The sequence below is a fragment of the Poromitra crassiceps genome, assembly GCF_964638095.1.
Source record: "Poromitra crassiceps genome assembly, chromosome: 17".
In the NCBI taxonomy this organism is placed as follows: Eukaryota; Metazoa; Chordata; class Actinopteri; order Beryciformes; family Melamphaidae; genus Poromitra; species Poromitra crassiceps.
Genome location: NC_139635.1, coordinates 1,846,839 through 1,868,664, shown reverse-complemented (window position 1 = coordinate 1,868,664; position 21,826 = coordinate 1,846,839). Strand labels below are relative to the sequence as shown.

The following is a 21,826-nucleotide window of genomic DNA, read 5'->3' as shown; positions in this document are numbered from 1 at the left end:
CCCCCGTCATAATGTCCAGTTTTTCATTAGGTACTCCGTAATGTCTAGTTTTCCATTAGGTACCCCCATAATGTCTAGTTTCCCATTAGGCACTCCATAATGTCTAGTTTTCATTATTTCCTTCTTTTTCACACATTCATTTAAACACAAGCCCCCACATTTAGTCCCTTTTAAACCCCCCTTTTTGTTTGTTCCAGTAGCCAAATGCACGAACGAGCACCGGATCGACATCCTCGTCCTCCGGTCTCCACTCGCGCCCGTCGACTCTCCAGCTGACCCTGGCGTCGTCCTCCCGGCCTCGCACTCGCTCGTTTTTCCGTCCCCCTCCTCCAGGGTTGAGGACAGCAGAGCGAACACCACCGGCGTCGATCTTCCCCTCGGCTCTCCGCTCGTTTTTCCGTCCCCCTCCTCCAGGGTTGAGGACAGCAGAGCGAACACCACCGGCGTCGATCTTCCCCTCGGCTCTCCGCAGTGCAACGTTAGGGGGTGTATAGCGGTTAGGCTGGGCCGGTTCCCCCGGCGGTAACCCCTCTCGCTCACTCGGAGACACGAGCGTCGCTCTCCCGACTGTAACAACGCTGCAGACGATGTCCCTCTCTTCCCTCTGGCTGTTCACGCTCTTCCCAGCCTGCGTCTCACCTCCGGCCTCCACACTCTCAGTGCAGTCCCTGGCCAAGTGCTCCGGTGACTGGCAAATCCAGCAGAGTCTCACCTGTCTGCCGCCTGCACGTATCTCTTCTCCCGCTGTCCCCCGATCTCCGACAGCCTCTGGACACTCTCTGGCTAGATGTCCGATCGCGCTACATGCCCAGCAGGCTCCCTGCTGTCCATGTCGTTGTCCCGCATACCCGGTCCGTCTCCCGGAACCGCATCGGCACCACCTCGCCACGTGGCCCGGCTCTCTGCAGGTCCAACACAGTCTCTTCCGTGGCTCTTCCGGCCGCTCTCCCCGCTGCATTACCTCTGCGCTCATCAAGTCCACCCGCTGCATGACTTCTCGCAGCGCCCGCATCACCTCTACTGCCCAGGCAGGAGTCTTTTCTACCAGCCGTCCGACCTCTCTCAACACACGGGCCTCCATGCCCGCCAGCATCGAGCTGATCCCCGCCGTCAGCTCTCCTTTCCTCCCGTTCACCGATGGCCATTCTCCGGAGATACTTGATTCTCCGCGCACCATCGCACGTGGTTTTAGCAGCTAGCAGTTAGCAGTTAGCACCCCTGGTAGCTAACTTACTAGCGCTAGTTTCTAGAGCCAAAAAGCCGCACCACCCGTCTCTTTTGCCGTTCCTTCTCACCCTCTCCCCTCTCGGCCGAATCAGAGGCGTTACCGCTTTACTGTCTGGCACCAATGTAACGAAGTGGGTATTCGTCCAAGGAACTGGAGACTTGAAGTTGGTACAGGCTTTTTATTCTTGTCTTCACAATACACGCTCCTAGCAGCTAGCTTCGCTGTTAGCTCTAAACCACCCGGTCAGCTCGCCCACCCTGGCCTGACTGGCCTCCGCCCCGGCCGCTGGTCACATATATCCCCTTCCCCCTAGGAACACACCCACACATATCAGTTCCTAGCCAAGCACGGAAACACCCCAATACACGTAATTACCCGATACGCTACAATACAATATATACCACTTTACTTCCACCGCCTTTACATCTTACGTTTCCCTGAAACTGTAGGTAAATTAAATCAAATCAACTAAAAACTCCTAAATAGTATTGAATAATACTATTATTTATATTTCTATTATTTCTATAACTAAACTAAAGCTGTACAGTTTGTTATTTATATAATGATTGATATGACTATACATACTATACATAGTGAGTGTGCAATGTGGGCATGTGCACAGTGCATTGGATTCAATGTTCAGGAGGGCGGGAGGGGAGGGGGCGGTAGGGAGAGGAGGGCCCTCCTCTCTCTGCGTGTCCAGGAGTTATTGTAAATTGTTATTGCGGTGGGTACGAAAGACCTCCTGTAACGCTCCTTGCTGCAGGGAAGCTGACGGAGCCTCTGACTGAAACCGCTCCGCTGTCCAGCCAGCAGGTGGACTTGGAGGGGATGTTTTAAGTGTATTAGTAAAGGTTAGTGTCAGTACTTACACAGTAGATACACATAAAGCACCAGCGCATCGACATCTGGCAGCAGCCATATATGGAACATCAGCGGTGCTTGCTTTTCTTTTAATGGCAGCACTTTTCATTTGCCACTAGCTGTGTTTCCATTACAGTTTTTCGCAAAATAATTGCGATATTTCTACAACTTCGACAATGTACAATTGCGACTTGTAGGCGTTTCCATTGAAGGTGAGTTTGGTCTGACGGCGCGCACACCTGAACGCAATTCCCGTTACCAGCAGCTGCCACAGTGATTACGCACGGGGATCCCGTCCCCAGCATGCTCAAATCCAACCAATGGTCAATGCAAATCACAACATGAGGTTACAACGCATATATGTAAACGAGCCTGATTATCAATTCAAAAGAAAATGAGTCGCAAAATGTTGCTGGCTGCGGTGAATGCAGTGAGCGCGACAGGCAGAGGAAAAAAGCGCTGTGCCAAATGCGCGCTCACAGGCAGCCTGTCACCATACCGATTTCTGCCATTAAACATGATCTATTTTATATTTATTTTGCATAACACTCGTCTTTCTGCTAGCGTTGCTTCAAAGTTTTCCACTTGCTGCAGAGTTTTTGCCACGGCTTGTGAAGCAGCGCTGCAGCGGGTCTCTTTCTTTCTCACACACACACACTACAGGGCCGTCGGCTGTATCTCAGTGTTTGGGACTTGAACGTTCACGTTATTATGGATTATTTGAGCTCGAGCCAGGGGGAGGACGGGAGTGCGAGCGGCCACGGCACAGTGTGACAGACAGACAGACAGACAGACAGGAGGAGATAAGGCAAGGCGCGTGCAGCAGGAGCGTCTGTTTGCTCTGTGTGCGTGCGCGTGAACCGGCAGAATCAAAGAGCAGCAGGCAGGCAGGCAGGCAGACAGGCAGACAGGCAGGCAGGCAGCACCAGCTCAGCTAACCACCGTCCGTCCCGTCCATTAACGTAACTAGGCTGCGAGATGGTCACGTCCGCACCGGGGATCTTTCTCCTGCCGCTGCTCGTATGTCTGCAGCTTTGTCGAACCGTTTCTCCCTCATTTTCCGCTGCTTTTCCAAAGGAGAATGGGTCATGACGTGCAAATGCGAAAATGTGTTTCCATTACACTTTTGCGATAAACTGCTATATTGACACGTCTGAAAAACCACATCATTTTACGTGTTTCCATTACCCAATTTCTATTGCGATATTTAGATTTTGCGCATTTCTGAGGGTAATGGAAACACGACTACTGACGAGGAAAGTGTGCAGGTAGGAAACATTCTGTTCTTCATGTTGTTGGCTGTTTACCACTGAAGCAGGCTGGTAAACAGTTGGGTCAAAGGCCAAAGTGAATGTTTTCCATCCTGCTTTGATGTCAAGGTTTCTGTGTTCCTGATAGTCTCTTTGTTTCTCTGAATATCTCTTCAAAGCTTTCTCTGACCAGCTTCCCTGTGGTGACCTGGATGGCAGGGTAAGTGTTTTATGATGTTGGTGATGATGCTCAGAAAAAAACGCTATATGGACACACAGCCTAATACAGGATTGATGTAGGATACATGCAAGATGGAGGACTATTTCCATGGCTACCGCGGGTGTGCTGTCCTGCCTTGTCACCTTGCTGAACCCAATATTACTTTTTACAGAGTGTCACCTATGAGAACTGTCCTCCCGCCTCCAGATCCCTGCCAGAGTCCACGTACCAGGCCCTCAGTCCAGCCACCATGGATCAGGACCAAACTTACTCTGCTGTTGAAGAGGGTAGGAAACATTCTGTTCCTCCCGTTGTTGGCTGTTTACCACTGAAGCAGGCTGGTAAACAGTTGGGTCAAAGGCTGAAGTGAATGTTTGACATCCTGCTTTGATGTCAAGGTTTCTGTGTCCCTGATAGTCTCCCTGTTTCTGTGAATATCTCTCCACAGCTTTCTCTGTCCAGCTTCCCTGTGGTGGCCAGGATGGCAGGGTAAGTGTTTTATGATGTTGGTGATGATGCTCAGAAAACCCCCCCAAAAAAACGCTATATGGACACAGCCTAAGGGACCGTTCATTATTTATGGAAGGGGTCACTGGAGGAGGGTGATGCTTTTTTATTTAGTCTCAGGGAGGGTACACTGTTATGAATTTGAGTCCAGAGGAGGGTCATACAAATGTGAATTGATCAATATATATATTTTTTTATTTATCTATTTATTTATTTTTGCTTTTCGGAATTCAGCAACTATACCCAACAACACCCCTCCCGACCAAACTTTTTGGTATGACCCGGTGTATCTCTTGGAAAAAAAGAAAAGACTCAAAGCCGTCTTGACCTTTGCACAAAACCAAATGTAACTTCCCATACATGAAAATAAACCAACCTTTGCACAAAACCTTTGTGCAAAGGTTGGTTTATTTTCATGTATGGGAAGTCCAACTTCCCAGAGGCTTCGCTGGCCCGGCCACTGATAAACACTGGCTATCAAAATACATAATTTTTAATACCCACATATTGTCAGTTTTGATGCATGAGGTAAGCATGTCGGGTTTGTCTAATTAATGCTCGTCACTCAATGTAGGGAAATAAGGCTTGATGACTGTACTTCTCTTAAAGGTCCTATCCGTAAGTTCTAACTATTACTGCCACCAGTGGCAGTTAGAGTAACTGCAGGCAGCGTGTGAACGAGCTGACGCACGGGCACCATACTCGCACACGCACAAGCAACTGCCTGGCAACAGCAGACTGTTAGTTGCTTTGTAACATTAACTCATAGTCACTTGAGTCACTTGAAAACGGCAACCTGGACAATTTATCGGTCATATCAGCCTCGAGATGCCCAGAAGGATTCTGGATGAATTATTGGACGTTATTCTGGCGTCCGATAATTTGGTCGTGTTTTGGCTTGCATTGGCTGTGGGGAAATGGATAAGGATATTCAAGTTACCGTGAGCCAGGAACTATCCTGCTTCCCCTGTAGTAATGCATTACTACAGGGGAAGCAGGGTTGACCAAACTGAACAATCAAACAAAGCATAACAGTAACGTTAGGCATATTTACGACTGTTATATTCATTATCCACACAAGACGGTAATGTTATTAGTGGAGCTTGGTGGCTCTGTGAGTTGCCTGCGTGTGACGGAAATGCAGACTTGTCATTATCCTCCTTGTGCACAATGCATAAACAAGATGATGCCCAAATGTCACATGTCACTGCGGACAAGTGAAATGGGCAATGCAAAATTTCATGGTTGGTGATTACAATTTCAAACACTAATATTTTGTATTATTTCTGGTGGATTTTAATTGCTGCATGAGTAGACTAGTATTGTTGCCATTCTCTGCTATACTGGGTAATTAGTCAGTGATTGATACTAAGGGTCCTATCTTCGCAACGGTGGCAATTTTGCGTTAGCGCCCATTCTGCGCTGGAATAGCGCCGCGCAAAGCCCTAATTGTGGGCGTGTCGGGCCGATGCGCTTCACGTCATCTTGGCGCAAACCTCCATAGGCGTGTTTATGCCCATAACAGGATTAACAAGGTGAGATCACTCCCCTTAAAACCCACAGTGTCATGGCAATGCAAGCAGAGTGACAGAGTGGGAGAGAGAGAGAGAAAAGAGAGAGGGAGAGAGTCAGAGAGAGAGAAGAGAGAATTGCAGGATGAACCAGCTCAGATTCGTAACGAAAATGGATGCTTTTGTAATTAATATCATATTAATTAGTTGTTTCGCTCATATAGGCTATAACATACACATTTACAAATATTTGTTTCTTTAATAGGGTAGGGATGTGTGAGATTTTAATTTTAGCCTATTTCAATAGCCGAATTGTCCACTCGGGTTAAGCTATTGTTGCATGGTGCAATTGCAGGGAGAGAGGTTACTGACACACCCTTGGGAGCACGACTCAGGGAGGCGGCATCAAGCAGTGGTCAAGGAGCTATCCGGGGTGCTGAAGCAGCCGGAGCGCCGGCAACCAGGACGCGCCGAGCCGTTGCTGTCCAGGGTGCTGAACAGAGATCCCGCGCTCATCACAGCGGCGGGAGAAACTAGCCTATAGGAAGGCCATGACATCATTCTCTTATTTACTGTGATAGTTTGCACCTGGTTGGCAGCCTTTATAACCTCTTCTGCTTGCAGACTCCAGTGCTGATCATTGCCAAGCTGCTGCTGTGCTCTGGCTACTCGTTTATTCGTCGGTTCTCCGACTACTGTATATACTAGAATTAGCTTTAGGCTTAATTGCTGTTTATTGTTTATTTGTTCCTGTGTTCAAAGTCTTCAAGTAAAAAGACATTTATTTCACTCCTGACTCTGTCGTCTCTGCTCCTGGGTCCAAACAATTATACACAGCATAACAGAACGATCAGCCAGAAAATGGACCCAGCAGAGGCGGAACAGTGGCGCGCTGCATTTGCCATGCAGACACAAACTTTGTGTGAGCAACAAGTCCACATCGGATCACTAGAGACAAAGATCCGGGTACTCTCGCAATCCATGGAGGGGATTGCTCCTGCTCTCAGACAGATCCAGCAGATCGGAATCCACTAGCAGGAGATGAGAGGAGCACTTACCACTCTCACCGCCAATCTGCAAGCCATGGACGTTCCAGCTCCGAGTCCCTCCGCTCCTGTCTCCAGCGCTCCGTCCGCTCCAGTTCGCTCCTCTGAGCCGAATCTGCCCCCGCCTGTCAGTAGCGTAGCCAGACTCGGCTCATTGGGTGTGCCACAGAAAGCCAGGGTATCCCAGGGGGGCGGACCAAAAAATTTGGGTCTTTTCAAACCAGATTTAGAGGAATATTTGTGTGTTGTTTGCTCCTTTTCGCACTCATTATTAGCAGGTAAAAGCAGTCAATTAAATTGTATTTTTTGGCAACATGTAAAACCACTTTGTTTAGTATCTCAAAAAAGTCTCACCTACTTTTTCCAATGAGTGTTCTAGTCGGGAAAGAACGCAAATTTGGTTGGCATGCAGGTTCGTCTACTGCAGAGAGATCTGTAGCGTCAGTGTCCTCTGGCTCTGCACAAACCTCCGGTGTGTTGTTGGCTGCGTTCCCCGCTGTTAACGTCATTGTTTCGGCTGCATCATCTTCTTCAACATCGTCTGTCTCTTCTCCACTGTACACCACCAATACAGGTGCGGGAACGGGTGGAAAGAACCTATATGTACCCTATATGTTTTAATATAGGGCCACATATAGTTTTCCCATATATGGTGCATACATAAAATTGGCCGATTTCCTATATTATATTTACATATATGTACCTATATGTATAGGTACATATATGTACCTATATGTACATATAATATAGGAAATCGGCCAATTTTATGTATGCACCATATATGGGAAACCTATATGTACATATATGTACCTATATGTAGGATTGCTAAATAAAAAATTTAGCAGCGCACACGGGATTCAAACCCCGTTCTCCAAGGTTCAAGCCCTGCGCTCTACGTGCTGAGCTATACATTTTTTTATACTAACCAGAGAGCCGGGCACATTATATACTCTCTCACACACAACGTAGACCACAATTGTCAGCGATCGGGAAGTTATTTTATGTGATGCATACGAGTCATATTATGTAACAGACTAAAATTATGTTGTGTGTGTGTGTGCATCTATAGTCTGTAGGCTGTACGGCTTCAGAGGTTAACTTCATTTAACACCAGAGACTCAGGAGGTAGGCCTACACGTATACAGTATGTTACAATAACATAGTGTGCCCAGAGCACCTCGTTCCGCACTTGGTGCAGACCGGTGCAGACTTGCTTTGGTCTAGTCAGTCACAGCTAGTAAGTACTTGCGCATGCGCGTTGCTGCAGGAACTGAATTCATTATTTTATAGTATTGCGCTAAACTATTAACCATAGTTGTGTCCTGGAAGCTTTTTGCTGGCACCACATAGCCTATAGTCCCATATTTATGATATTTCATGTGACATAAAATGCGTTGAAATGTAGTTTTCGTGTAGACCAGATTTCAACTCTCAGTTACACAATAAAAGACAATAAAATGCCAATTCACACACTAACTACTACAAACTACAACAAATGTTTTAACAATATGATGAACCAAATTGTGTTTTTTTACACGTTTACGTTGTAACCGCATTTTAGCCGGTTGAAAAGAGGGTGAAATTAGGTCTTAGACGTTCAAACCCAATATCACCCAGATTTAAACTAAAAATCAACGTTGAAAAAACGTTTTGTGCTCGCTGGGTATATATGGATTATGACACAGTGTATACAAACAGATTTGTAAATGACCTATATAGGAGGCATATACCTTGTATTGTGTACATATATGGCCTATATGTGGATATAAAGAAGTGAGACCTATATGACCTGTATTATGAACATATAGGGCCTTTATGTGTATATAAAGAAGCTATATAGGAGACATATATGCCCTGTATGTGCACATATAGTACCTATATGTGGATATAAAGAAGCTATAGGAGACCTATATGCACTTATATGCACCTGAATCTGGCCTATATGCAACCTATATGCGGCATAAATGTGGCCTATATGCGCATATATGCACCTAAATCTGGCCTATATGCAACCTATATGCGGCATATATATGGCCTATATGCTCCTATATGCGCATATATGCACCTAAATCTGGCCTATATGCAACCTATATGTGGCATATATATGGCCTATATGCTCCTATATGTGCATATATGCACCTAAATCTGGCCTATATGCAACCTATATGCGGCATATATATGGCCTATATGCTCCTATATGCGCATATATGCACCTAAATCTGGCCTATATGCAACCTATATGCGGCATATATATGGCCTATATGCTCCTATATGTGCATATAGGTTGCATATAGGTTGCATATAGTTGCATATATGTTCATATAGATTCTTTCCATGTGGGCGTGCACTACAAGCCGCACTTGTTGAGGGGGAGGGTGACGACGAGTCATCTTCCTCGTCGTTTCTTGCCTTTGCCGAAAAAGCTTAAAAGCAAGCTTTGTTTCATGTCTTCTTGATTTGGCGCTGCTGCTGCTGCTGTGCGTGCATTTGTTTACTTTACGTGGACGACAGCTTAACTAGTTTCCCATGATGCTCCGGGCACATAGGTCAGCGGACAGTTGGACACAGTGCATGACAGCGTTGACATGTGTTTTGCAGACAAAACAAAACACTTTTTTCACCCCATTTTTTTGGGTGTGCCAGCGGCCTGTCTGGGTGGCATTTGCACACCCTAGCACACCCGTGGCTACGCGCAAGCCGCCTGTTGACTTGTAGGCTGTTTTACTAAAAGCCCTCCAAGTTGACTTGTAGGCTGTTTTACTAAAAGCCCTCCATGTTGACTTGTAGGCTGTTTTAATAAAAGCCCTCCATGTTGACTTGTAGGCTGTTTTACTAAAAGCCCTCCATGTTGACTTGTAGGCTGTTTTAATAAAAGCCCTCCATGTTGACTTGTAGGCTGTTTTAATAAAAGCCCTCCATGTTGACTTGTAGGCTCTTTTACTAAAAGCCCTCCATGTTGACTTGTAGGCTCTTTTACTAAAAGCCCTCCATGTTGACTTGTAGGCTGTTTTACTAAAAGCCCTCCATGTTGACTTGTAGGCTGTTTTAATAAAAGCCCTCCATATTGACTTGTAGGCTGTTTTACTAAAAGCCCTCCAAGTTGACTTGTCGGCTGTTTTACTAAAAGCCCTCCATGTTGACTTGTAGGCTGTTTTACTAAAAAGCCCTCCATGTTGACTTGTAGGCTGTTTTACTAAAAGCCCTCCATGTTGACTTGTAGGCTGTTTTAATAAAAGCCCTCCATGTTGACTTGTAGGCTGTTTTAATAAAAGCCCTCCATGTTGACTTGTAGGCTTTTTTACTAAAAGCCCTCCATGTTGACTTGTAGGCTTTTTTTACTAAAAGCTCTCCATGTTGACTTGTAGGCTGTTTTACTAAAAGCCCTCCATGTTGACTTGTAGGCTGTTTTACTAAAAGCCCTCCATGTTGACTTGTAGGCTGTTTTACTAAAAGCCCTCCATGTTGACTTGTAGGCTGTTTTAATAAAAGCCCTCCATGTTGACTGGTAGGCTGTTTTAATAAAAGCCCTCCGTGTTGACTTGTAGGCTCTTTTACTACAAGCCCTCCATGTTGACTTGTAGGCTGTTTTAATAAAAGCTCTCCGTGTTGACTTGTAGGCTGTTTTACTAAAAGCCCTCCATGTTGACTTGTAGGCTGTTTTACTAAAAGCCCTCCATGTTGACTTGTAGGCTGTTTTACTAAAAGCCCTCCATGTTGACTTGTAGGCTGTTTTAATAAAAGCCCTCCATGTTGACTTGTAGGCTGTTTTACTAAAAGCCCTCCATGTTGACTTGTAGGCTGTTTTAATAAAAGCCCTCCATGTTGACTTGTAGGCTGTTTTACTAAAAAGCCGTCCATGTTGACTTATAGGCTGTTTTACTAAAAGCCCTCCATGTTGACTTGTAGGCTGTTTTAATAAAAGCCCTCCATGTTGACTTGTAGGCTGTTTTAATAAAAGCCCTCCATGTTGACTTGTAGGCTTTTTTACTAAAAGCCCTCCATGTTGACTTGTAGGCTGTTTTACTAAAAGCCCTCCATGTTGACTTGTAGGCTGTTTTAATAAAAGCCCTCCATGTTGACTTGTAGGCTGTTTTAATAAAAGCCCTCCATGTTGACTTGTAGGATGTTTTAATAAAAGCCCTCCATGTTGACTTGTAGGCTGTTTTACTAAAAGCCCTCCATGTTGACTTGTAGGATGTTTTACTAAAAGCCCTCCATGTTGACTTGTAGGCTGTTTTACTAAAAGCCCTCCATGTTGACTTGTAGGCTGTTTTAATAAAAGCCCTCCATGTTGACTTATAGGCTGTTTTACTAAAAGCCCTCCATGTTGACTTGTAGGCTGTTTTAATAAAAGCCCTCCATGTTGACTTGTAGGCTGTTTTACTAAAAGCCCTCCATGTTGACTTGTAGGATGTTTTACTAAAAGCCCTCCATGTTGACTTGTAGGCTGTTTTAATAAAAGCCCTCCATGTTGACTTGTAGGCTGTTTTAATAAAAGCCCTCCATGTTGACTTGTAGGCTGTTTTACTAAAAGCTCTCCATGTTGACTTGTAGGCTGTTTTACTAAAAGCCCTCCATGTTGACTTGTAGGCTGTTTTACTAAAAGCCCTCCAAGTTGACTTGTAGGCTGCAGAACAGATGCCATTCTCACCTTTAGCCTACAAGTCACTACAGAGGGCTCCTCCCCCTCCAGCCAAAACATCTCCAGGCAGTATGAAACCTGCTGGGGGGCTGGATCACCCGCATTTCAGAGCCTCGGTATTGGTAGGGACGTGTCCCTATCCCTACCCAAACCATACGCCCTTCCATGGACCCCTTGCCTGGGATCCCTTGCACAATCTCTTATGAGTAGTGAGAGAGAAAAAGAGAGAGGGCGAGAGAGAGAAAAGAGAGATGGGGAGAGAGAGAGCGAGAGAGAGGGGAGAGACCGAGAGAGGGGAGAGAAAGGTAGAGAATTGGAGGATGAACCAGTTAAGATAAACCATTAGAAACTTTAACAAGGGTAACAACAAGGTAACAAGATCTGTATACTTATAGGGTAATTATGGGGTATCACACCTGTACTTACACAGGGTAACTACAGGGTGCAAGAAGTGAATTTAGCCTGTAACTACAGGGTAACAAGATCTGTACTTATAGTATAGTACATAGTATATAGTACTTATGGGTACCCCATAATTACCCTATAAGTACAGATCTTGTTACCCTGTAGTTACAGGCTAAATTCACTTATTGTTCCTCGTAGTTACCCTGTAAGTAGAGGTGTGGTACCCCGTAATTACCCTATAAGTACAGATCTTGTTACCCTGTAGTTACAGGCTAAATGCACTTATTGTTCCTCGTAGTTACCCTGTAAGTACAGGTGTGGTACCCCGTAATTACCCTATAAGTACAGATATTGTTACCCTGTAGTTACAGGCTAAATTCACTTATTGTTCCTCGTAGTTACCCTGTAAGTACAGGTGTGGTACCCCATAATTACCCTATAAGTACAGATCTTGTTACCCTGTAGTTACAGGGTAAATTCACTTTTGTACCCCGTAGTTACCCTGTAAGTACAGGTGTGGTACCCCGTAATTACCCTATACGTACAGATCTTGTTACCCTGTAGTTACAGGCTAAGTTCACTTCTTGTACCCCGTAGTTACCCTGTAAGTACAGGTGTGGTACCCCGTAATTATCCTATAAGTACAGATCTTGTTACACAGGCTAAGTTCACTTCTTGTAGCCTGTAGTTACCCTGTAAGTACAGGTGTGGTACCCCGTAATTACCCTATAAGTACAGATCTTGTTACCCTGTAGTTACAGGCTAAGTTCACTTATTGTTCCTCGTAGTTACCCTGTAAGTACAGGTGTGGTACCCCGTAATTACCCTATAAGTACAGATCTTGTTACCCTGTAGTTACAGGCTAAGTTCACTTATTGTTCCTCATAGTTACCCTGTAAGTACAGGTGTGGTACCCCGTAATTACCCTATACGTACAGATCTTGTTACCCTGTAGTTACAGGCTAAGTTAACTTCTTGTACCCCGTAGTTACCCTCTAAGTACAGGTGTGGTACCCCGTAATTATCCTATACTGTAAGTACAGATCTTGTTACCCTGTAGTTACAGGCTAAGTTCACTTATTGTTCCTCGTAGTTACCCTGTAAGTACAGGTGTGGTACCCCGTAATTACCCTATAAGTACAGATCTTGTTACCCTGTAGTTACAGGCTAAATTCACTTATTGTTATGGTCCACGTTTGGACAATCAGTCTTCTCAGTTAGAGCCGCCCACTATTGGAACAGTCTCCCCACTGACATTAGAGAGAGCTCCAATATTTCCATTTTTAAATACAGATTGAAGGGGTGGCTCAAATCAAATCAAATCTGCACACACAATTAACTATTTAATCTTATATACACATACACTTATACATACTAACTCACACTCGCTTTTCTTAGTTTTCAATTTTTACTTGCATTGTTTTAATGTATTTGTTTTAATTGTTTCTATGTACTGTCCTGTTAGTCTTGTTTGGTATTGTAATGTGACATTATGGGTTGTTATGTTGAGCTTTTACGGAGTGTCTGTCTTGTGCTGTCTTGCAATGTTGTATGGTTTTAGCTCATCCTATACTGCTTTGTTTACTTTTTAGTATGAACCCTTGACCCTAGTTCTTTTACCATCATGCTCAGGGACTACAGATGAAAATTAGCTCTCTTGCTAACTCTGGTATTTTTACATGGATGTGCAAACTGACATGTTGATTAATGTACACTGTCCCTGGTAAATAAATGCTTAAATAAATAAATAAATAAATTGTTCCTCGTAGTTACCCTGTAGGTACAGGTGTGGTACCCCGTAATTACCCTATAAGTACAGATCTTGTTACCCTGTAGTTACAGGCTAAGTTCACTTATTGTTCCTTGTAGTTACCCTGTAAGTACAGGTGTGGTACCCCGTAATTACCCTATAAGTACAGATATTGTTACCCTGTAGTTACAGGCTAAGTTCACTTATTGTTCCTCGTAGTTACCCTGTAAGTACAGGTGTGGTACCCCGTAATTACCCTATACGTACAGATCTTGTTACCCTGTAGTTACAGGCTAAGTTCACTTCTTGTACCCCGTAGTTACCCTGTATGTACAGGTGTGGTACCCCGTAATTATCCTATAAGTACAGATCTTGTTACCCTGTAGTTACAGGCTAAGTTCACTTATTGTTCCTCGTAGTTACCCTGTAAGTACAGGTGTGGTACCCCGTAATTACCCTATAAGTACAGATCTTGTTACCCTGTAGTTACAGGCTAAGTTCACTTATTGTTCCTCGTAGTTACCCTGTAAGTACAGGTGTGGTACCCCGTAATTACCCTATAAGTACAGAAATTGTTACCCTGTAGTTACAGGCTAAGTTCACTTATTCTTCCTCGTAGTTACCCTGTAAGTACAGGTGTGGTACCCCGTAATTACCCTATAAGTACAGATCTTGTTACCCTGTAGTTACAGACTAAGTTCACTTATTGTTCCTCGTAGTTACCCTGTAAGTACAGGTGTGGTACCCCGTAATTACCCTATAAGTACAGATCTTGTTACCCTGTAGTTACAGGCTAAATGCACTTATTGTTCCTCGTAGTTACCCTGTAAGTACAGGTGTGGTACCCCGTAATTACCCTATAAGTACAGATATTGTTACCCTGTAGTTACAGGCTAAGTTCACTTCTTGTACCCTGTAGTTACCCTCTAAGTACAGGTGTGGTACCCCGTAATTATCCTATACTGTAAGTACAGATCTTGTTACCCTGTAGTTACAGGCTAAGTTCACTTATTGTTCCTCGTAGTTACCCTGTAAGTACAGGTGTGGTACCCCATAATTACCCTATAAGTACAGATCTTGTTACCCTGTAGTTACAGGCTAAATTCACTTATTGTTATGGTCCACGTTTGGACAATCAGTCTTCTCAGTTAGAGCCGCCCACTATTGGAACAGTCTCCCCACTGACATTAGAGAGAGCTCCAATATTTCCATTTTTAAATACAGATTGAAGGGGTGGCTCAAATCAAATCAAATCTGCACACACAATTAACTATTTAATCTTATATACACATACACTTATACATACTAACTCACACTCGCTTTTCTTAGTTTTTAATTTTTACTTGCATTGTTTTAATGTATTTGTTTTAATTGTTTCTATGTACTGTCCTGTTAGTCTTGTTTGGTATTGTAATGTGACATTATGGGTTGTTATGTTGAGCTTTTACGGAGTGTCTGTCTTGTGCTGTCTTGCAATGTTGTATGGTTTTAGCTCATCCTATACTGCTTTGTTTACTTTTTAGTATGAACCCTTGACCCTAGTTCTTTTACCATCATGCTCAGGGACTACAGATGAAAATTAGCTCTCTTGCTAACTCTGGTATTTTTACATGGATGTGCAAACTGACATGTTGATTAATGTACACTGTCCCTGGTAAATAAATGCTTAAATAAATAAATAAATAAATAAATTGTTCCTCGTAGTTACCCTGTAGGTACAGGTGTGGTACCCCGTAATTACCCTATAAGTACAGATCTTGTTACCCTGTAGTTACAGGCTAAGTTCACTTATTGTTCCTTGTAGTTACCCTGTAAGTACAGGTGTGGTACCCCGTAATTACCCTATAAGTACAGATATTGTTACCCTGTTACAGGCTAAGTTCACTTATTGTTCCTCGTAGTTACCCTGTAAGTACAGGTGTGGTACCCCGTAATTACCCTATACGTACAGATCTTGTTACCCTGTAGTTACAGGCTAAGTTCACTTCTTGTACCCCGTAGTTACCCTGTATGTACAGGTGTGGTACCCCGTAATTATCCTATAAGTACAGATCTTGTTACCCTGTAGTTACAGGCTAAGTTCACTTATTGTTCCTCGTAGTTACCCTGTAAGTACAGGTGTGGTACCCCGTAATTACCCTATAAGTACAGATCTTGTTACCCTGTAGTTACAGGCTAAGTTCACTTATTGTTCCTCGTAGTTACCCTGTAAGTACAGGTGTGGTACCCCGTAATTACCCTATAAGTACAGAAATTGTTACCCTGTAGTTACAGGCTAAGTTCACTTATTGTTCCTCGTAGTTACCCTGTAAGTACAGGTGTGGTACCCCGTAATTACCCTATAAGTACAGATCTTGTTACCCTGTAGTTACAGGCTAAGTTCACTTATTGTTCCTCGTAGTTACCCTGTAAGTACAGGTGTGGTACCCCGTAATTACCCTATAAGTACAGATCTTGTTACCCTGTAGTTACAGGCTAAGTTCACTTATTGTTCCTCGTAGTTACCCTGTAAGTACAGGTGTGGTACCCCGTAATTACCCTATAAGTACAGAAATTGTTACCCTGTAGTTACAGGCTAAGTTCACTTATTGTTCCTCGTAGTTACCCTGTAAGTACAGGTGTGGTACCCCATAATTACCCTATAAGTACAAGTCTTGTTACCCTGTAATTACAGGGTTATTTGTGGGCTGAATTCTAAAGCGTTACAGAAATGTTTTATGGTCACTCGCGATTCAGTAGATCGCTGGTTGGCTTGGTTCCAGGCTTAAAACTCATGTAAGAATTTTTCTAAATCTATGGAGAAAATGAATGGGGAATTCTCTTCTGGACCGGGAGCTGAGGAAAAGTGGGCACTCACTGTTGAGCTCTATGCTGACCTGGCCAAGAAGGCAGCAAAAATCACACCTCAGGGCATGAGAAAAACAAGACATCCAAATGGAGAACAATTGAAACAAATAAAAAGTACTATATACAAAAGCAATGGTCAAAATCCATATTGTTCACATTTCGACAGGAGTAGCAAATGGCGAGGACCTCAGTGAGTCTTTGTTTGAAACTAGCCAAAGAAATGAAATAATCCAGTTTAAGTGGAACTTGCTTTGTTCCAGGACCAGGGGCCAAAATAAGAGAGACTCACTATACTGCCTTATTGCTTGTTGTGTCTCTTGTTGTTTTTTGCACTCATATGCCCTGTTATATTTGTACTATGTTGTAAACGGAGTCCACAGCACAAGAATTTCACACAAGAATTTCACACGTGATACTTGTACCATGGAGTGACAATAAAAATCTTGAATCTTGAATCTTGATCTTGAATCTTGAATCATTTCTCCAGCCTCCAGTCATCCTCACACTTGACACCTCAAAACAAAGCCAAGTGCCTGACTAAGTATTAACGGTTTTACTACATTAAGTCAGGGTTACCCCGGCATGAAGAAATAAATAATTTGACACAAAATAAGGATTTCAACATGATTTCATTTCCTATTTCAAGCCTATGATCAGAACTGTGTCCATACCAGTCTGTTATTCATAGCAGCCATCTGCATTTCTGTGAAACAGCAGCAGGCCATATCCTGTCCCATACCTCTCTATAGTGTCTCAGAGCTGTGACACATGAGAGGTGTGATAACGCCTCTGCCTCATTCAAACCTCATCCTGTTTAACAGAGCTCTCTGGTTCTCAGTAGCCTATTAAGCAATAGCAAAACTGCTTCCTGCCTGTCAGTCTCACTCTCACACACTCACATGCAAACTTCACACCTGGTTCAAGCAAACTTTTATCTAAATATCTAAAAGTTAGATGCTTATATACATACATTTACTGAACTCAGAATCTAACTCTGTATCTGTGCCTAGGTGCCCTTTGTCTCATAATCTGCCTACTATAAAGACTAGTAGTTAAATGGTTTCTTTCTTTGTCTGTTTTAATGCCAGAGGTTTTCAAAGTGGGAGGTCTGCCTCCCCAGGGGGCTTCAAACAGTTTCAGGGGAGGCTCAGTGAATTAAAGTGAAAAAATATGACATTAGTTATCAAAAGGAAATCACATAAAATAGCCTAAATGTGTGATTTGATTAAAGACCCTGGCAACCGAAATCCACAAAAACCTTCTAATTTAGGGTCTTATGTGCACGATTGTAAGGCTAAAAAAGTAGGAGACATTAGTTTCAATGCAAATCCTAAATATCGTTATATTTCCCTGTTTTCACTGTTTGGTGAGGCAGGTTTTGAAGTGGGCGGTGCTTATGGCTCCAAACTGACTACCATCTGCCGTCACACATACAATCATAAAGTAGCTTGCAGTTGTCCGTTCTTACAAAATCTCTGTGCCCCTGCAGCCTGCTCAGTCTGTCTCTATGGAATGGATTGTGGGGAGGCCACTGCGTCTCTGTCTGAGAAAAGCACAGTCGAATCGCATTGAGAACATGGAGATTGCAGCCCCTAATTTTATATACTTGGCGACATTCAATTCAGTTCAAATTTGACTGGGTGGTTAATAACACATTTTAGTGGGGTGTGACAAACTCAAAATACATTTATTTTTGGTTTCCAGGGACTTTAAAGACATAATTCAGAGATACGGTAGTTTGGGGGAATTTCCCCACTTTCCCAAAGTCACAAACAAATAAATGCCTTCGACAGACCTTTTTCATTATTTAGTCTGAAGTAAGTCAAACAGCAATATCAGTCTATCTTGGCTCAATTGTTGAGTGTCTATACGATTAAATAACATAATCATGATCCCATAGGCATCCAGGAATTTAGCGAAACTACGGGTAAGCAAGTAAACTTGGTAAGCTTTGTCTGAGGGGAGGCCCACAGTCTCAGACTTTGAAAACCTCTGAATTAAGCTATCTTACACGAGAGGGTGTGCTTTACCATTGTTATTGGCACAAGAGTGATGCAGCAGGAAACAAGGTGCTTGCAGTGAGGTCCATACGCCTCAGCGTCCCGGCAGGGTGAGCAGTGGGAGATGCTGCAGGAGTACGGTGTACAGGGGTCACTATTGAGGGCCAACCAATCTGTGCTGAGCTGTGTCCGGATTCTCGGTAGTAAGTTGGGCCTGTTCACTGGGTGTTGGCCTCAGCCAGGGCTGCTCTTTGTCACCTATCCTGCTTGTGATCTGCATGGACAGGATTCTGAAGCGTAGTCGTGGGGGAGGGGTTTCAGTTTTGTGGGCTGATGATTGCTTTGAATGAAGCTTGTCACTGCTTTTTTTTTGTGTGTGGATGATGTCCTGATGACATCAGTTGAATCAGTGAGGCTATTTACTTGTTTAAATCACATTAGTTTGACATTTTTACCCAGAAGTTTCCATTTTGTTTTGGCTGGTGCACAGCTGCATCTGGACAGCCGTGAGAGAAGAAGGGAAAAGGGAGGGGGAAGAGACAGCCTGCAGCGGTGGAGAAACGCAGGTTGAGAATGCGATATAAAAGTTAAAAAGGTGATGCTGCTGCTGGCCCCTGCTGCTTTCCTGGTAACAAAAACATGTGTACTAGTGGGACTTTTGATGTAGAAAAGGTATAAGTAACATATATGTAACAATATTAAACTTTCTATTACGCCTTTTGTTTAGAGGACTCCTCACACACAGGCTATAGCTCGCCCCGCCGGTTTGCTCGCAAACATGTCCCCACCTTTTGGCGGCCACAGTTTTCGCTGAACTTGGATGAGTTGCAGCTACTGAGAATTCACACTTTTTTTATTTTTTTATTTTGTGTGTGTGTGTGTGTGTGTGTGGGGGGGGGGGGGCTTTCTTGTTCTCCTAAAAATAGGCAGTGTGTCTTTGTCTCTCTGTGTCTCTGTGAGTCTCTCTGTGTCTCTCAGGCTGTCTTTCTCTCTCTCAGTCTCTGTGACTCTGTCTCTCTGAGTGTCTCTGAGTTCACAAATCAGATTTGGCCTCCTAGTCTGAACATGGCCTAAGGCCATGGCCTAAGGCCATGTTCGACTGATGTGACTTCAGTGCAGACGCGCAGATCCACCAAATCTGATTTGAACGTCACTCGCAACTCGTCATCAAATGCTTCTGCGCAGGAAAACCACGTCACCAACGTACGTATTTACTGATGCCCACGTCGTTACCATAGCAACCCATGCAGATAGGCTGTTTAGGTCTGGACACACAGATTCGACTTGAGAATCAGATTTGTGGCAGTGCGGACACACTCCCAAATGGAACCAATCAAGATAATGATGATTAATGACTTTATCAGCAAATCAGATTTGCCTGTAATGTGAATATGGCCTAAGAGTCTCTCTGTGGCTCTCAGGCTGTCTGTCTCTCTCTCAGTCTCTGTGGCTCCATCTCCGCTCTGCACCGACTGCTTTTGTTTTGCTTTCAGAAAAAGAAGAAAATGCCCAAAGAAGCTCAGAGAAAGAAAAGAAAGTTAAAGTGACAAAACACGGGAAGAGAAAGTAGCCAAGATGAAGAAAGGCAAATGAAATGAATCCTGAACTGATTCCCTGAACTCTATCTGTTGTCACAAATACATAAAAACTCAGTTTTCAGCGTTTCCTCCAGTTTTCTTTTCTTCTTTTCAGGATGAAAATCCTCTGAAGCATGTTGAGCAGGGGTTCCCAAACTGGGGTACGCGTACCCCTAGGGGTACATCGAGGCAATACAGGGAGTACTTGAGAGAAAGTGGAAAATGGAAAAATGTTAATGTTTATTAATGTGCATTGCCCCTCAAATAAATAAATAAATTAAGAATAAATTATGAAAATAAATGAAATGTTAAAATAAATCTGTGCAGGAGGCACTTGCAACACTTTAACTCCATTTCTTATTTTACAATGTTATAGTCTTCAAAAGGTTGGTTATCATTCATTCATTGCATCATTATGCTATAGTTTTCTTTCTATAGTTTTCTCTTGCAGTTTTCTAAGCAAAATATAGTTGGGTAAAGGGGGTAATTGGGCCCAATCCCAATTCACCCCCTGGCCCTATACCACTTAGCCCTTAACCCTCTGTTTTGCACGTTCACTTGGAGGGGTAGGGTGTCCTGATTATTTTTTGTATCAGACCTCAAGTGAAGGGAAGAAATTAACACGAGCAATGTGGGTTTGATAGTGTCCTTATATACTGTGATCAGATCATCACAGTGTGACGTGTACCCCACGTACAATGACTATTACTGACCCATTTTTTTAAATATGAAAGGACGTTTATGTCATATAGTATAGTATAGTTTTAACCTGTGGTGTGTGTATAGTGCCTCTTTATTGTATTTATCACAAGCTTCCGGTGGTCCATTGTCCCTTTACTCTTGCCGTAACAGAATGCAGTGTGTTCTGGTTAATCTGGCCATACAATGGGATGTTATGCTGTCTGCTAAAATAAATGATCGACTAATGTTGGTTACATTATCGTACATGATATAAAATATATACCTGTCTCATCGTTGGTTGGAATCATTGAGTTATATTAAATATGGAGAGATGATCTCTATCTCCGCCCAGCAGGGTGGAGTGAAGCCGAAATCCTGCCAGATCAGTGAACCAGATTCTGCGCAGTAGCTCCGTTGAGTTAGAACCTCTGTGAGGTCCCCGCCCCTCTGAACTTTCTTATGTAGAGCTGCTGTTTCTAGATTTGCGCACAGTGCCTTGTGTATTTATATACAGTCTAGCTCTGTAAATATGGCACTTTAAGTTGTAATATTTTTTGTCTCGCCAAAAGTAACCAGGAAGATTCCCACTATGAGATCAGTTTATCAAAATGACGCCTGTACGGAAATCAGATTTTCGTTGTCGGAGATTGAGCCAGACATACCTCCGGGCTGATGCTGGGGGAAATTATCCGATGAACTGATGTTTGCAGCTCTGTGTTGATTAGCCTAATGTTTCCGTGGTATTTTGATTAACTTTATGATTTAATTCATTTTGGAGCAAATGTTGGTTTAACAAATCTAACCTTGATGCTTTACGCTACGTTGTTTACTGGTATAGTGTGAGTAGGGCAGCCAATAACGTTCTATTTAATATAGCTCAGTGGTAACATTAGCCCAGTGCGTTAGCCAGGCTGCCTGGTCTCATCTCTGTATATCCTTACAACAGCTAAGAAAAGAGCTTGTGAAGAACGAACATCCCCACAATCAAAGCACTTCCCTGAGATATCTATATAAAAAAGCGATTAGCTAATGGCTGGTGGTTGTGTACACTTGTGTAGGCCCCATGTTATACCCGGGAGTTAACATTATAAAACACATTTCCTGGCATGCAGGCAGTTGGAAAACCTGGTAAGTTCTGAAAATATGTGTTATTGCAGCTATCGTTATCGGTTGTTAGGTTCTACTAATATTAAGCCGACAAATAATACAAAACAGCCAACCAACGTTACTTCCTCGCGCACCTTTCTCAAAACAATGTCCTTTTTTATTGCGGTCCATCAATATGTCTGGTCATAACA

At 43.4% G+C, this 21,826-nt stretch overlaps 1 protein-coding gene across 1 annotated transcript; it reads left to right on the top strand.

Annotated features, from left to right (window-relative positions):
• Positions 1–3,070: 3,070 nt before the first annotated feature.
• LOC310792001 (uncharacterized protein) lies at positions 3,071–6,181 on the top strand (the record flags this gene model as incomplete). Its single annotated transcript, XM_083653683.1, has 5 exons — positions 3,071–3,112; positions 3,491–3,562; positions 3,735–3,849; positions 4,011–4,051; positions 5,936–6,181. 5 exons carry the CDS (start codon positions 3,071–3,073, stop codon positions 6,122–6,124), a joined length of 459 nt encoding a protein of 152 aa, XP_083509809.1. The 3' UTR covers positions 6,125–6,181.
• Positions 6,182–21,826: the final 15,645 nt, after the last annotated feature.